The following is a 17821-nucleotide window of genomic DNA, read 5'->3' as shown; positions in this document are numbered from 1 at the left end:
CTCGGGATGTATTTCTCATGTTGAAGAAACCCAACTATAAGAAGTTAGAACTACAAGTGTACGCAACCTTCTTCGAAATATACAGTGGGAAGGTAAGTAGTTTAAATAAACTACGGTACTCAACATTTACAGTACATATTTTAACACTATAAATAAACCCATGACTCTCAGTAGTTAACAAATAGGATGCCATTATTTTGCTAATTATTTTGCTACAGATTGCCGCCATTCACTTGTGCTTTACATAAGGCTTAAGTGGTTAAGTGTGTGTGTGTGTGTGTGTGTGTGTGTGTGTGTGTGTGTGTGTGTGTGTGTGTGTGCGCGCGCGTGCGCATAGGTGTTTGACCTGCTGAATCGTAAAACTAAGCTGAGGGTGTTGGAGGACGGCAAACAGCAGGTTCAGGTGGTGGGACTGCAGGAGAAAGACGTCAGATGTACGGAGGACGTTCTCAAACTCATAGAATTGGGAAACGGCTGCCGGTAACCAAATAATCTACTCCGCTTCAGAAGTTCTCATTAATATTATTTCTTGGATTCATTGTCATTCATGGTGCAGTAGTTCAGTGGTTCTCAACCTTCTCAGGCCGCGACCCCCAAAATAATCAAATTTTAACTGGGGACCCCCCAAACTGACGAGCACTAAGAGTTACATTTTGTATAACACGGTTCTATTGTGAAAATAGCAGATCTATATGCTCACAACGCCTCGCGTTTGTGAGCATGTAGATCGGCTATTTTCACAATTTCTGCCTCTAATATTTGACCATTTTGGCCAATGTTTAATTTGTCATTTTAGAGGTATTAAAAAGTCCTTAAATTGTCACTTTAGAAATGTGCAGATACCCTCTATAGTCTATACACTTAAACTTTATGATGGTTTGTTTACTGTTGAGTGAGAAAACAATGTTGCACATTAAGTTAATCATCTGGGGACCCCCCTGGGGTCCCGACCCCCAGGTTGAGAACCACTGCAGTAGTTCATCTATTCTTCACAATTTCTTTCCTCTAACACCTTCTCCCTCATTCTCTCTATTCACCTCTGATGTCTATTTAAATCTAAATTGTATTAAATTGTTTCTACGTGTACTGTTTTATCTTTACCTGTCCTGCTCCTGCGCTCAGAACATCGGGTCAGACGTCGGCCAACGCCCACTCCTCTAGGAGCCACGCCGTGTTCCAGATCATTCTGCGGAGGAAGGGGAAGATGCACGGGAAGTTCTCGCTCATCGACCTGGCCGGGAACGAGAGGGGAGCGGACACGTCCAGCGCCGACCGCCAGACTCGCCTGGAGGGAGCAGAGATTAACAAGAGTCTACTGGCACTAAAGGTCGGGGGGGGGCGTGTGGGAACGGACACCTCTCACTCAGTCTGTCAGCCTAGTCTCCTTCAAAAATACTGTCAGCATAGTCATCTTCAAAAATACATGTTTTTATTTAAATTTAGGCCTAGAATTATTGAATGCTTTTCATATATACAAGCTCACAGCGAGCTTGTAGATCTGCTATGTTTGAAAAAGTTGTGAAAATGTGTGCAAATCTTTGAATATATGTATTTTTAAAGCAAACGTTTGTAACTCAAATTTAGCGTCTGGGTGGTCCCTGGAACTAGATAGTTTGAAATGGGGGTCCATGGCCAAATACATATAATTTTGGGGGTCCTTCACATGAAAACGTTTGAGAACCACTGACATAGTAGTCTCTCAAGAAAAGACTAACTGAGCTCCAGTTAAGTGAAAAGGACCTTTTCTTTGACGATGACTAGCCAGATTGCTGACATAGAAACATATGTTTTTCAAAAAACCTTAGAAGGATTCAAAAGACACTTATTGAATCGGGTCAAAATTCTAATTTCACGATTTTTCAAAAATAGCAGATCTACAAGCTTGTATATCTGCTATTTTTCAATAGTTAAAGCATAAAATAATGATACACAATAATGTGTACCTGTTTAAATGGATTAATTCGAGTGTACCTTTTGAAACGGTGGCATTGAAAAGAAATGAAAATGTGTGTCTTTCTTTCTGTCCATCAGGAGTGCATCAGGGCTCTGGGACGCAACAAGCCTCACACCCCCTTCAGGGCCAGTAAGCTCACTCAGGTCCTCAGAGACTCCTTCATTGGGGAGAACTCCCGTACGTGCATGGTAGGTTCAATCCCAGTGTTGGCACTATGCTTATACATACATTCTTACATTATATTGACAAGCATGAGGACATACTGTACATTTATATCTTCCGAGAGTGCAGGGCTTGACATTAAGGCTTGTTCTGTTGTCCGGGATAAGTAATGAATCCTTCCGGACAAGCTCTTTAAAAATGCACTTGTCCGTTGGACAAATGGCTCTCCTAGTAGCTTTGTACTGTGTGGAGGGAGCAGTCCTTTTGTTATTTATTCTATTTTAATGTCTGACTCCTATGGCTATGCATGCATGTAAGAAAGAAATTACTGTGAAATGTAACATTTGTATCCGGACAAGTGACTTTTGTGCCCGGACAAGTGAATGGGAAACCTTTTGAGACAAGTGCCTCAAAAAGTTAATGTCAAGCCCTGTAGTCGATTATACATTAGAACCAACATCCATTCAGACAATAGACTATACAGTACATTATATACCAGGAGTGCGCACATCCCAGTAAACAACATAATGTTAGTAACGGGTATGGGGTAATTTGCTAATTTACGTAGGCCATTTCAATAAATTACAATTGATTACAAAAATCTAACTTCAATAGATATTGAGTGCAAAATCCTGTTTGCTTACCAGTGCTGCATTAGACTATCTTAATATATATTTGTAATAGTTGATGTACAGTACTGTTAATAAATGTTATTGCCTTGTACAGATTGCTACCATATCTCCTGGTATGACGTCATGTGAAAATACCCTCAACACACTACGCTACGCTAACAGGTAGGAACGGAGAATAATGACCTTAAAGGGAAATATTTCATGCCAAAATAATATAATCAGATGGCATTGTAGAATAAGGTAATTTAGATATATTGTTAATATGCGAGTGGCGTTACTGAAATCAGATGTCACTGTAATTAATTTTGTCTTTTCGACTGCTTCAAGGTGTTGCATGATGTCATAAATACTTTGAGCTGTCTTTTATAATTGTATAAATGTATATTAGATACATAGTTTAGAGCCAACACTGAGGTTCCTTATAGGAATTAATGTCATCTTTATGTTATAAGAATTAATGTGAAACGCTTCCTACAAAGTGGTTGTAGTTTGACTGTCTGCTTACAAGTTACTATTATAAATATTAAGAGTACAGATAGTTACAGATATACAGATCCTTCTCGAATAATTAAAATATTTTGTAAAAGTACATTTTCTTGAAACTTTCATATATTTTTTGAAACGTTCATATATTCTAGATACAATGGACATTAATGTAATTATTCCAAACCTTTTTTTGTTAAAACCTTGAATTTTTATGGCATACAGCTCATGAATATCAAAAGTCCATATTTCAAAATATTACAATATTGCACGAGACCACTCAAAACAAGGATTTATAATAGAGAAATGTCAACCTTCTGAAGTCCAGTGGGAAGTTTCCGAAGTCAGTTATGATTGGGGTGCGAGGGCATCTGCAATGTTTTTTTACACAATATTCAAATTTTTCGAGAAGGATCTGTATGACGTTGCCCAGAAGGTAAATTTATGCTGCTAAATCTCCATAGTTCAGTCTGACACTCTTTGTTCCCTCTCTTGTTCTCCTGCTATCTTTTCCTCCTCTCCTCTCCTCCTCTCCTCTCCTCCTCCTCTCCATGCTCTGTGTGGCATCGTGCACGGCTGCACGGCTGTGCAGAGTGAAGGAGTTTGGGATAAGTCCATCTGACATCCCCTTCTCTCAGGGCGGTCAGGGGTCTCGCCCTGAACACTCACCCACCAACACGTTTGATTACGATGACTTTGCTGAAACTTCTCCCAGCAGGTCAACACTCCTGAAAGCATGCACACACACACACACACACACACACACACACACACACACACACACACACACACACACACACACACACACTTTCTCTACATCAGGGGTGGGCAACGTTTTTTTAGTATGAGATCTACCTTTGCCACAAAGTTAACCACCACCGCTTTTACGTCTTATGCTATATACTGTATATATATAACTAGAATCTAAAATTACACGGATGCTTTCCCAGCTAGTGGGTGTCTCGTTACCTCTAGTAGCCTAGTGATGTAGCTACCACAAGGGTAAAACACCCGGGACCATTCCTGTGTTGATTTGTGCCATGCTGCTCCGGCATGCTCCGCTGATATGATTCGTTGGGGTTCACACTTCACATGCAACCAAGAAATGTGAGTTTTATTGCAGGGGTTCCCAAACCTTTTTGGCTCAGGCACCCCTATAAATATTTTTTTCACCCAAGGCACCTCTACATTATATTCATAATTTTCACTCCCAGCATCTCATATTTATAGCATATTTTATTTTGTTGCGACTTGCGAGGAAAACATTGAGATACTAGCTATTTTGGTTAAAACTGACTAAAAATAACTTTGTAGGCTACTTCAAATTTAAAATGATACTAAATATTTTTTTAAGTGTCCAGACAAAATCCAAATAATATTATCAAATTATCTCGCGGCACCCCTGGACTGCCGTCACGGCACCCCAGGGTGCCCCGTCACCCACTTTGAAAACCCCTGCTTTATTGGACACCATGGCATACAGTATGAATGGATGTTTTTGTTTCGGTGAGCTAATTGCTCCGCGTTCGACCACAAAGCCCCTCAGGATCAGCCGGTCAATAGACACGGTTGCCCATCCCTGCTCTAGATACGGTGCACACAAACACTCACAGAGCATGTCCTGCCTCTCAGCATTCCCTCCGTTGTTTGTGAGTACTTACTCAGCAGCAGCTGCTTGTCACTTGACGACATTAGTCACCGTTTCCTGTCTTGACTTCCTTTCCCGTCGTCTGCACGTCACCTCTCATCCTCCTCTCTTCCGCTTCCTTCATTCATCCACTGCTAAGCCAGGCACCGTGTATTCCTTTGTTTTACAATTGTCTCATGAAAAATAACTACTCACCTGTGTGCCCTCAGCAGATGTCTTTAGATGAATGAGTGACAGTGAAGCTAGCCATAAACAGGACAGAATAAAATGTATGTAAAATGCCTCTGCTTTAGATATATTTTTTATACACAGTTAAAAGTACATTCTGCCCTAAGACTCTGTTATTTGATGATCACTTGTCAAACTTCCACAACAGGCACTGTCAAAGATGTTATTGTGCCTTTCTACATTTTCCAGAATGACTTGATGGCTTTAAATAATATAAAATAACGTAAACATTTATTAACAGCAGGGACACACTGAATTGACGGCAAAATATGTCAAACGGATGGGGGTGGGGGGTAAAACATTAATCCAAATGTACCGTATTACGACTTAAAATCTGTCCATATTGTTGCAATCATTGTAACCTACTGTTTGATTTGTGCATTGTGTGAGGTGTTAGCTCATGTTGAATGAGATGAGCCTTTGTTTGAGCCATGTACCTGCAGCTAATCCCTCTCAACCAGCTTTAATTAATTATCTAAATCCATCCGTAGGTCAGGGAAAGAGCTGCTCTGGCACACAGCAATATAACAAAGTATAATGGATTTTAATGTTGTGGATGGAATGGTAAAAATATATACCATTTAGATGCCCTAAGGTCGTGAAGCGACCTTGCCCTAAAGGGCATATGGGTGCGTGCAAATTGTCATATAGCTGACCAGAACAGGTCAGCTATATCCTTCTGCTGAGCTGGGATGATATTGATGACATCAGGGATTTCCATATATGGGCATAAAAGGGACAAGGACGTAATTCATTTGCCACGTTGTGATGTCAGCACAGGTCAGCTATATCCTTCTGCTGAGCTGGGACCATATTGGACCAGTTACCCATATATGGAGACCCCGAGCCCAAACATGCCTACTCAGTTATTCGTTATGTGAAAGTCCTATGATGTCTATGACATCCTTTCTTCCGAGCGCCTAATGAAGCCTGGGTTTCCGAGGCTAATGACATCTGACATCATACCTTTTTATGCTTGTAAATGGAGATCCCTGTCTGTAGAACCAGCCACACAGATATGGGCTGTCTTGGCCATCTGTCTTGGCCATATATGGATTCTGTTAGTATCGTACATTATGTGGCCGATGTGGCCTCCATACATAGATATATGAAGTCCTGTTAGATATGAGCTTAATATTGATGACATCAGGGAACTCCATATATGGGCATAAAAGGGATTCCGTTAGTGTGACATCACAGTGAAGCCAGAGCATGATGTCAGAGCGGCGAACCCATTCTGTTAAGAGTGGTTCCCCTGACATCACAGTGACGTCAGAGCATGATGTCAGAGCGACAAACCCATAGAACCACAGTGTCACATCTGACAAGCTGTGACCGTTCACATACTAAACTTGTGACCTTTGGTCGTAACTAATCTGCGACCTACGGTCATCATAACTAAGCTACGACCTATGGTCGCAATAAATAGTGACCTACGGTTGCAATGACCATGACAGTGACAACCAGTTGTCTTCATACCACCTTAGCTTTATGCTCTAAAGGCTCAGTGGTTTCTCCCAGATTCTAGAGAAAAGGTGCACTCTCCCATTAATAACTCGGTATCTCAATTTCTCTAGAGTGGCAGCATCTGATATCAAATATCTTCACAACCGAAATGGACGGAGAGTCATCTCCAACCCACTTCACCATTAATGCTTTCCTAGCTAACATTAGAAGGAATTGTTCCTTTATGCACCAGGTTCTAAGAGTCATGAGCCAGAGAAGTCATGCTTCCGTTCTGTTGTCTGCATGGTTCCATTGCTGTCATGATGCTCCCCATCACTTGTGTAACATGACTGTTTGGCTCCCCGCCACATAACCCCGCATCATCAACCAGCCGTACAGTACAGCCACCAAGGTGATCACCGACCGTTGTGTTAATGAACTGTCATGTATGTCCACAGGGTAAAGGAGCTGGTGGTTGACCCCAACCAGGTAATGGAAGGCGGTCGACCGAACATCAATGCAGTCAACAACCAGCTGGAGCTTCTGGACGAGGACTGGCTGAGCAGCTCGCCACAGAGAGATGACCTCAAACTGCTCTGTGAGCAGAACGTACGTCTCTCCTCTCTTAAAAAGGAACAGTCACTGTGGTGTCGATTAGAATATCCATCCATAACAACCACTGACTATGTTTGTGTGTTTTGTAGATTGGTTGAAACTTGACAATGGGGAGTGGGTTGATATGATAATAATGATATTATCATATCAATATGATAATGATATGATATAGTACTTTATTGTCAGTTCACACTGAAATGTGTCTTGCAACACAGCAGCCATGTATGCAGAACATATATACAAACATTTCACACAAAGAACAGAAAACAGGATTACATACATAAGGATAAAACAGACAAGAGCAATGTCCACCGCCTAGCCTACCTCCGGCCAAACTCCTGATTAAGCCTTAAAGTCGACTGATGGACAAAGGAGCTTTTTAGTCTGACCTTATTGTATTCTGGAACACCGTATCTCCTTCGTGAAGGCAGCAGCCTTCTTGTAAATATTCTTTCCAAAGACCAATACTGCAATGAGCATCTAGCTTGCCAGCCCTGGCAAAAAGAATCAGTCAGTCTAATGAACATTAGCTTCATATTACTGCATGCACCCTCCTCATCTCTCATTGGTTTAAGGGCCTATTCAGTCTTCAGGCAGTTTGCATGATGCATCTTAAGAAAATCCCTTTGACTATGATTTTACATCATGTGTCCAACATTGTCACAACCTTTTTTATATTTGGGATTGAACGGGAACAAAGAGGAAAAGGTGTTATACAGTGCAAGAGGGTTTCCATTCATATTTAATGTTGATCCAATATCAGTTTACAATTATGACGATGATGATGTCTGCATGTGGTTGATGACGTCCTGTCTGTTGGTCCAGGAGGAGGAAGTGTCTCCTCAGCTGTTTACCTTCCACGAGGCGGTGTCTCAGATGGTGGAGATGGAGGAACAGGTCCTAGAAGACCACCGAGCTGTCTTCCAGGTCTCATTACGCACACACACACGCACGCACACACAGATGCCTCTATGTCCTCCCTTAACCCAATTAGGCGTAGAATTATTGAATGCTTTAACTATTGAAAAATAGCAGATATACAAGCTCACAGAGCGGCACCGAGTGCCGCGCTGCGAGCTTGTAGATCTGCTATTTTTGAAAAAGTTGTGAAAATGTGTGCAAATCTTTGAATATATGTATTTTTAAAGCGAACGTTTGTAACTCAAATTCTGCTTCTGGGGGGTCCCTGGAACTAAATATTTTGAGATGCGGGTCCGTAGCCAAATAAATATCAGTTTGGGTGTCCTTGACATGAAAAGGTTTGAGAACCACTGACATAGTAGTCTCAAGAACAGACTAACTGAGCTCCAGTTAAGTGAAAGGGACCTTTTCTTTGACGATGGCTAGCCAGATCGCTCACATAGAAACAGGTTTTTCAAAAAACCTTAGAAGGATTCAAAAGACACTTATAGAATCGGGTCAAAATTCTAATTTTCACGATTGTTCAAAAATAGCAGATCTACAAGCTCGCAGCGCGGCACTTGGTGCCGCGCTGTGAGCTTGTATATCTGCTATTTTTCAATAGTTAAAGCATAAAATAGTGATACACAATAATGTGTACCAGTTCTAAATGGGTTTTAACCCATTTAGGCCTAGCCTATAGTTAGGCCCAAATCAGAAATTAGCCTACAAAAACAAATATGTTGATACATACTGTACATGTACTGTAAGCCCCTCCCATACACTAAAATGTGTACCCGGCCTGAATGGGTTGTAACCACTTGAAACCTAGCATCTCTATCCTGAGGCTAGGCTGTCTTTTATTTTAAAGATTTTACTTGATTAAATATCGAATGATTTTAATAACAAATTTGATGACAGTAAAGTGAAGTACAAAATACTGATACATGCTCACATCTGAACCCAACGTTCATCTTGAAATCACTTACCGGTAATATACCAGCGGTCAAAAGCATAACCTTTCATGTACGATGGTACTATTGATCCTACTATTGATTGTTTCACCTTTAGTCAAGGCCTTTCACAAAGCCAATGCCATTGTCATTTACTGTATGTTGTCTTTAGTAATTGTGCATGTTGAAAGTTGCTCTGGATGAGAGTCTTGGCTAAATTTCCACATTTTCATGTACATTTATTTCATGTTGTTTTAACACATAAACACAATAAGCCACAGGGGATTTTTAGAGAATTCAAGACTTGAATAAAACTTCAGCAAAATAATCTCCAAAAGCTCAGTTATGTTATTTGGTTGATTTACTTTTCCTGTGGTACCTAATAATTTCCTACTGTTTAACCAGCACCTTTTGAATCAGGTTTTTTAAATGTTTGATTGGTGTTTGTGCCGTCAGGAGTCAATCCGCTGGTTGGAGGATGAGAAGGTGCTGCTGGAGATGACAGAGGAGGTGGACTATGATGTGGACACCTATGCCACCCAGCTGGAACACATTCTGGACCAGAAGATAGATATCCTCACTGAACTTAGGGGTAGGATAACAACAACAACAACAAAAAAACCTTCTGATAAACATACCAGTTATGGTTGTTATGTTTCTAATGATGCCAACATTATGTTATTCTCTAGTCCAGTGGTTCTCAACCTGTGGGTTGGGACAAATGACAGTAAACCAGTAAACAAACCAACACAACGTTTAAATGTATAGAGGGTATATGCACGTTTCTAGTGTGTTTATGCTTATGCATTATAATGATCAAAATCGCTATGACAGCACCGCATCGCACCGGTCAGCAAGCAGCACCACCAAATGCATCTGTCTTTAGCTCCCTCCTCCCCGGCTGGAATTCAGCCTTCAACCACCCTGCAGTGGGGGTGGTAATTCACCGACCACCATAGCGATTCTTATAATTTCAACAAATAAGCCAAAGTACATGATCAATGTTGCTTTAACTAAGATATCTGAGAGGTAATATCATTTTATATCATATGCACAGATTTAGTAATAAAAGACGTAAGGCGACTTCCTGTTTTTCATCGTGTGAGCAAGGGGAGACGGACCGGCTGACAGACAGTACTGTACAGTGGAGTACAGTAGAGGCACGCCGTGACGTCATCAACAATATTAGCCAAAGAGAGAGCCTGATTTCGCTTTTTTTGCATGTCATAACAGCTTCAATTAAGTAACGCAGACAGTTAACTCTTGAGATCTATAAGGGTCCATTGGTTACCAACTCTCCATCATTTAGCCGGGGACCACCTGGAGCATCAAGGACCACGGGTGGTCCCTGGACCATTGGTTGAGAACCACTGATTTAGATAACAATATATTTCATCATGCAATCATAGGACAAACAAGTACATACAGTAGTGTTGGCTGTGTATCACCACCAGTGAGCGAAACATTTTCACTTGCTTGTAAATGTCTTGCCAGCTCCTTTCATGTTTTGTTTCTTTTTTTATGCTTCCAGGCTTCACCTATCATTCCCCAGTTTTAACAGCACAACGTTATGAATTGTGAGCTATTGCCTCAAGCAAAGTCTGCAGCCATACATGCGTATTATTATGCAAAGTGCTCTGGGGGGGAAAAAAAACCTCCTGCATATGCCAATAGCCTTGAGCCCTCCTAAATGTCTTGTACATGAACGTGGACATTGTCATTGGGCCACCCACACAAAGGGACATTATTTGCCTCCGCATTAGAAATATGCAATGCTGTTACATAAAGAGTCAAAGCATTACAAACATTAAGTCTCCAAACCCCATTTCTTTCTAGCTGCTGTATGAGTAGAGTACTGTATGTGCACCATTTTTCACAATGTGACACACACACACACACACACACACACACACACACACACACACACACACACACCTGTAGGCTCAGCACAAGCCAGAGATTCAGTTTGACTGCATAGCTTGGTGAACAGCACCCTCTAGTGGCCAACAGTGGACTCAAACTACATCCTGCAGTAATTGGAGTTCATCAAATAATGGCACTGAGATAAGAGTTTTTGTGTGCAACTCTCTCTTATATATTTCTCTCTCTCTCTCTCTCTCTCTCTCTCTCTCTCTCTCTCTCTCTCTCTCTCTCTCTCTCGCAGATAAAGTGAAGTCATTCCGTTCTGCACTCCAGGAAGAGGAACATGCCAGTAAGCAGATCAACCCCAAGAGACCCCGGGCCCTGTAAACACTGCTGCTGCTGCTGGGGCCACAAGTTTCTCCACGGCACCTCATAGAAACAGAACCACTCAGCCTGTCTACCAGCTGTGGAATCAAACACTACACTATTAAACCCCTACACTGTTAACCACTTGAACCCTGGCGTACCTATTTTAGGCATGTTGTAGAAATTAATTTGTAATTTATAAAAAAAAAAAAAAAAAAGGAATATCTACAATCTCACAACGCAATGCATTGTGAGCTTGTCGATAGTCTATTATCTAAATAATTTCGATGTATTTTTATTTTATTTTTTTATAAATGGGGCTTAAATGGTTAACAGATTATGTAGTGGGGAGAAACGGCGGTTCATGCTCTTGCTGGTGTTAGGAAAAAATAAAATATGTGGAGGGAAGACATCTTCAAGTTCCCCACTTTTTTTATTTTTAGAGTTGATTTGAATTTTTAATGAAGAACGTTTAGGATCCCCCACTTTTATTTATTTTCTTTTGTACTTTTTATTGGGATGGACTGCCTGTTGACTATTTCAGAGGTCCTGACTCCTCCTTGACTGAAGAGACTTTAAAGGTTTACGGTTCAAAACTCCCACCATTTAAACGTCCTCTGCTAAGCTCTGGCCGACACGTCTGCATGTGAACTCTTGCAAATGCAAACCCAACCCTTCTATGACTTGACCTTTATTTCAACTCAATCAACACATCAGTTGTCCAGCATTGCTGCCATTGCTTCCCGAACAAAAAAGTGTCAGAAACGGTGAGACAACTTATGGACCTTAGACATAGAAAGGTAGACGCCTCCTTCGGATCTGGTGCATATGCATCGAGGGACCAAGGGAATCCGTGTGTATCGCTTCCACGTGCATCACTCATAGGGAAGTTGCTAGACCAATCAGAGGCAGGTGGGGGCGGGTCTTTATGTATGCAGCCTGTAAGAACAGCTGAGCAGCGCAACACCAGGAGCAGGCTCTGTTGAATTGAATTGTAGTCCTTGGATAAGTCCCGGAAAAGACACTGTGATTGACCAGTAGTCACTTTGACTGACAGGGTTCCCTTGGTTTTTCCAGGAAGTCTGGACTACGACTGTTGCACGTCGCTCCAATGAACTGCAGAGGCGAACGAGGCATCTAGCTTTTTATATCTGTGTTATGGACACTGTTCTTTGCGGTAAAAGGTTAAGTGTTAGAACTTTACGACGATCGCCGCCATCCTTTCCATCCATTTTTTTTCGTGTTTGGCCCCGTCAGATCGGCGCTGTACAGTACAAGTCAAATGTCTCTTGTTTCTGGGTTCCATTTCAAAAAGGTTTGTAAGAAACATCATGTCTCATGCAACCGCCTGTTTAAAACTGTAAACCATAGAAAAGAATGTTCTCCCTCCATTTAACACTTTTTTATAAAAAGAAAAGTAGAACGAAAATAAACAAACAGGTATTAACACATTTTATAGTGAGTGCTGCTGACATGTGAGAGGCATTCCTCACATGTCAGCAGCACCAATTCGGGCTGAAAGGCAGCATTTTTTCCCCCGCACACATTAATTTCCTGCACACATTAATCCTCACTCCAACATCTTAGATCAGTGGTTCTCAACCTTTTCAGGCCGCGACCCCCAAAATAATCATATTTTAACTGGGGACCCCCCCCAACCTGACGAGCACTAAGAGTTGAAGCATTACATTTTGTATATCACGGTTCTATTGTGAAAATAGCTGATCTACATGCTCACAATGCCTCGCAGAGTGAGGCGTTGTATTTGACAGTTTGGCCAATGTTTAACTTGTCATTTTAGAGGAATTTAAAATGTCCTTTAATTGTCACTTTAGAAATGTGCATATATCCTCTATACACTTAAACTGTATGTTGGTTTGTTTACTGTTGAGTGAGAAAACAATATTTCACATTAAGCTAATCATCTGGGGACCCCCCAAAATAATTTGGCGACCCCCCCTGGGGATCCCGATCCACAGGTTGAGAACCACTGTTTCCTCCTACTACCTCCTACGTAAACCCCCCCCCCCCCCCCCCCCCCCCCCCCCCTCTTCTGGAAGGGGCATCAAGGTCTGCTTACACAGGAGGCAAAGATTTTAATTGGGGAGAGGGTTGTGATTACATACAAAGTTGCGATACAATTCCTCATCGGGCGGCGTGAATGACTTGAAGCAAGCTACGTAACGCACATTTCACAATTTCACCTAGTCTTCACTCAAGTTGAAATATCTCAAACATCAGCAATGTGTGCCTTTTTTTTAGATTGTTTATAGTTTATTAATCTTGACAGAACAATCATGAAACTGTCAGCAACTCACGGGAGACATTTAGACATGCGCTCCACAGCTGGGATGGAGTAGCTGCAGTTCATATCCTGTCACCCGACCCTAGCCAACAGTTAATTTAGTCAACCATGTAGTTACAACTACAACTGATAAATGGTGCATTTATATAGCACCTTTATCCAAGGCATTGTGCAATACATTCACACATTCATACACCGATGACAGAGCAAGCAATGCAAGGCACCAACATGCTCATCGGGAGCAATTATGGGTTCAGTTTAGCAACCAGAATCACACAAACAAAGCAACTAAAAAAACATCTTCACTCCTGTGTGAACGCACCTTCACTGCAGGTGAGCTGTGTCGTATTCCCATTCCCACCCTCATCACATTCTTCCAGTCACCCTCCCTCAGGTGTGCAAGTTTGTTTTGCCAGCTTCCCCCTCCCTTGCACATCCTAAGGGCCGATGCATACTCCACTTTTAGAGCCGAATTTATTTTGGTTCAGTTCGGGGAGTCACGTAAACGCAGTGGCACCGAACAGCTGAATTAATGGCGGTACCCGCCTCCCCGAACATCTGAATGATGTTATATTAGACAAAGCCGAACCTAAATAAATTCAGCTCTAAAAGTGGAGTGTGAATCGGCAAACGCACCAAATCCTACAAATGGTCCTCATATGGCTGCCAGGAATCATGTTTGACATGACATGTGCTAACTACCCCATCCAATATCTCCATCCAGTGGGCAGCCGTGGTGCTGCACATGCCATGACTGTAGAGACACAGAGTGCAGAAATATCACTCATGTTATTGCTCAGCACTATTGCTGCCTGAGGAAGTTAAAGGGAAGCTTCGGCAACTTTTTCCAACCTAAATCCTGTTGTTCTGTGGTGATGAGAACATCAGTGCAGTGTGGCAAACGATACTGTCTAAATGTATATATCTCCATGAAATGTTGTCGGGAAAAAAACTTTGAAGTCACATTGTATTATTGATCTCGCATCAGAACAATGCGATTTGGGTTGAATATCAGCGACGTTTCCCTTTAACACTCGAAATGTGTTGCTAAGTTGTCTTCTCTGTATGTACATAGCCAGTCTTGTATCTGAAAGTCTGGTCTCGCATAGTCGACAAAAACAACTCTAAAAACAACTGTATACCGATATGTCTGGGGGAAATCTAAATGGTAGCAAATCTATGAGACCGCTGCTTTGAAAACCAATCCTGATACCATCCCATACGAAGGGCCTTGCTAAAAACATTGCTTTGGTTCTGTGAGGCTGTTATTGTTTAACCTAAACCATTAGGTTCCACCCAGTTTGAACCTACTCATTGAATTTAGAAGTCACCAGATGTATCGGTAGGCAGAGATGTCTGGTCGTCTGCGAGACTACTGAAAGTCTAATCAAACCGCTGTAAAGGGGATGTATTTAAGCCTGTTAATAAATTAGTGTTTTTTGGCATTGTACAAACAGTGGCTTCCTTATTCTCAATTTTCACCCAGCTGGTAAGCATGTATTGAGTTTGTGTAAAAAGAAAAAAATGTGTATATACTGTATACACTACAGTATAGGATGGACTTTATAAATGGCCCACTGGCCGGATGTACTGTTACTATAGTAACACATTTAAATGTTAAATGAAATATTGTGGTAGAGTCCTGCACAGGTTAAATCATAATCCTAACCGTCCGCTCCATTAGATTTCTGACCATTACCGTTGTGACGTCGTCCCCTCAATTATTTCATTTCTTACCGCCAGGGTTGGATGAACACCTCAGAGGGCCCCTGGGCACTGAAGCGCCAAGGGGCCCCCATGTGCACGCAAAATGTTTTGTAGGCATGTAGGTCCAATATAACATCTGCAGCAGCAGTTGGCTTAGCGTGGCCCGGCGGATTTTTAATCAGTTGACTTGACTTTCATGAAATATGTTACATTGTACTTAACACACAATCAGCACTTTTCAGCAGCATTCTCACAGCATTTGTTTCAGGGGGTGGTGGACATCATTTATTTCATTCTGATTTAAAAAAAAAATGATTTTTTTTTTCTTCTTTTTTTTTTTTAGGGCCCTTGATGCCCAGGGGCCCCTGGGCACATGCCCAATGTCCCCATATGGTAGATCCGGGCCTGCTTACCGCTCCCTCCTACATAGTTTATTTGTGAGGAGTTGCTCATAGATAGGGGAAAGTGCCACGGATGGGACACAATATTATAGTTAGCTGGGAATGCCCATACAATAGAATCCCTTTTATGCCATCAATATTAAGCCCATATTGCGCAACCTCAGTCACCCTTAGGCATCTTTGTCTTATGTTCCTCTTAGGTGTGTGTGTGTGTGTGTGTGTGTGTGTGTGTTTTACTCTGTTACCCAGAGCGCAACCAACAGAGTTAATTTTCTTATATGATTTTGCTCTTTGCCAATTATAAACTGGAAAAGTTAGTTATCATGTACAAGGAATCCCATTGGCTGCAGGGGAAAGCACCCCTCTGGCAGATCTGCTGAAGTAGCCTATAAATCCCTCTTGCCTTGCCTTTTTTGCACTGCAGGCAGACAGAATCCTTCACTGACAGGAGAACATGAGGAAGGTATGTCAAAGAAATGTACACAATGCATTTATTAATTTATTGAATGTGTCATACATGTGAAAGATGATTTTACTGTAGGATTTTACAGGTGTAAAATGCAATATCAACAGTTTATCGATTTATTTATTTCACATGAAGTACAGCTGCTATGTAAGAAGTAAAGAATTGTTATTTTTCCCAAAGCCCAATTTACAGTATACTCTTGTAGTGTTTACTGAGAAGATCAGTATTTGACTTCTTGTCGTTGAGCGATGGGAGTTTAAATGAAGTATACCTACATATATTAACTTATATGTATACTAACCCAGGGGGAATATGGTTAGGTTTTGGCACCGTTTTACTGAGTATAAGGTTAGGTTTAACCATTTAGGCATAGTTTACTGAGGTTACGTTTAGGAATACCAGGCCACATTGGCCAAATTGTAAAATCTTAGAGGCGAAAATTGTGAAAATAGGCTATTGTGAAAATAGTCTATTTCCCCAATAGAACCATGATAGCCTATACAAAATCTAATGCCTCAACTCTGCTCATCAGGGTGGGGGGACGGGGACGGGGGGGGGGGGGGGGTCCCCAGTTACAATATGATTATTTTCGGGGTCGCGGCCTGAAAAGGTTGAGAACCACTGTCGTAAACCACGAACTTCCGGAAATAGTGAACACAATGGGTCATCACAGAAATACACAACGATTTGCATCACAATGCGTTGTGAGCTTGTAGATTTTTTTTCACACCTTAAACTTCATTTTTGATCGATTGATTGAATGAATACTTTATTAGCAGTTATAAACAGTAGTGCTCTCTATATTCACACTGTAGGAAAATAATAAATACATCAAAAATATGAATAAAGAACAACATGTATGTGAGGACACTGAACCAATGGGTACATTGTCTCTGTAGATGAGTGTCCTGGTAGAAAGGATGAACAAAGTTTATAGACACAATATGAGCAGAATATTACAATTTTGCACATGATGTAGGCCTCCTGTAAGAGCATTTTGGTGTGATATTTCAGTCTTTTCACTAGAGGGAGCTATTGTTCAGTATGTATTTGTGATTGTGGCCTTATATGACCCTTTGCAGTCTGCATCTTCTTTATTTTGTGTGTGTGTGTGTGTGTGTGTGGGTGTGTGTGTGCGTGCGCGCGCTCTCCCAAAGTATAACTTTTGGTTTGGAGTTGTGGTGGTGACATGTGGGAGCCACAGCCCGGACCCCACAATTTTTGGGGTTGGGTTTAGGGATAGAGGTTAGGGTAAGGCCACAGGACTTGCATAAAAATGAATGGAAGTCTATGTAATGTCCCCACAAGTGATGTAAGGGGTGTGTGTGTTATTTGGAGCGGTGAAAGCGCTCCCAATAGACAGGTATGTCTGTGGCTGGCTGGCTGGCTGGCTGGCTATGTGGCTGGCTGGCTGGGTATGTCTGTAGCCCGGCAATACCTTGTGTGGCCACACAAGTTAAAGGAGGGGCGCTGTTGTGCAGGCAGGCAGGCACACACACACACACACACACACACACACACACACACACACACTCACCGCTCCACTTCGAACCGAGGTTTGATTTTTTATTACCCAGAGAGCAACCAACCAAGTTCATTTCCCTTTGTCCATGTGATTTGCCTTTGGTCAATGGCAATTTCAAAGAGGCCATGTTACGTAACCATCATGCATGAGGAATCCCATTGGCTGCC

The 17821-nt window shown here is 41.7% G+C and overlaps 1 protein-coding gene across 2 annotated transcripts in view; it reads left to right on the top strand.

Annotated features, from left to right (window-relative positions):
- LOC308295275 (kinesin-like protein KIF2A) overlaps positions 1 to 12582 on the top strand; it is a 34623-nt gene extending 22041 nt beyond the window's left edge. For both annotated transcript variants that reach the window (XM_080738301.1, XM_080738302.1), the window contains 9 exons: positions 1 to 92; positions 338 to 480; positions 1123 to 1327; positions 2032 to 2142; positions 2843 to 2910; positions 7012 to 7162; positions 7994 to 8095; positions 9478 to 9613; positions 11186 to 12582. In XM_080738301.1, the coding sequence (XP_080594427.1) occupies positions 1 to 92; positions 338 to 480; positions 1123 to 1327; positions 2032 to 2142; positions 2843 to 2910; positions 7012 to 7162; positions 7994 to 8095; positions 9478 to 9613; positions 11186 to 11271 (1094 nt within the window). In that variant the 3' untranslated portion in view covers positions 11272 to 12582. The remainder of the gene's footprint in view (positions 93 to 337; positions 481 to 1122; positions 1328 to 2031; positions 2143 to 2842; positions 2911 to 7011; positions 7163 to 7993; positions 8096 to 9477; positions 9614 to 11185) is intronic.
- The last annotated feature ends 5239 nt before the right edge of the window (positions 12583 to 17821 follow it).

Source organism: Nannobrachium achirus, assembly GCF_963921795.1.
Source record: "Nannobrachium achirus genome assembly, chromosome: 12".
Classification (NCBI taxonomy): Eukaryota; Metazoa; Chordata; class Actinopteri; order Myctophiformes; family Myctophidae; genus Nannobrachium; species Nannobrachium achirus.
This window is presented reverse-complemented; position numbering and strand designations above follow the sequence as displayed.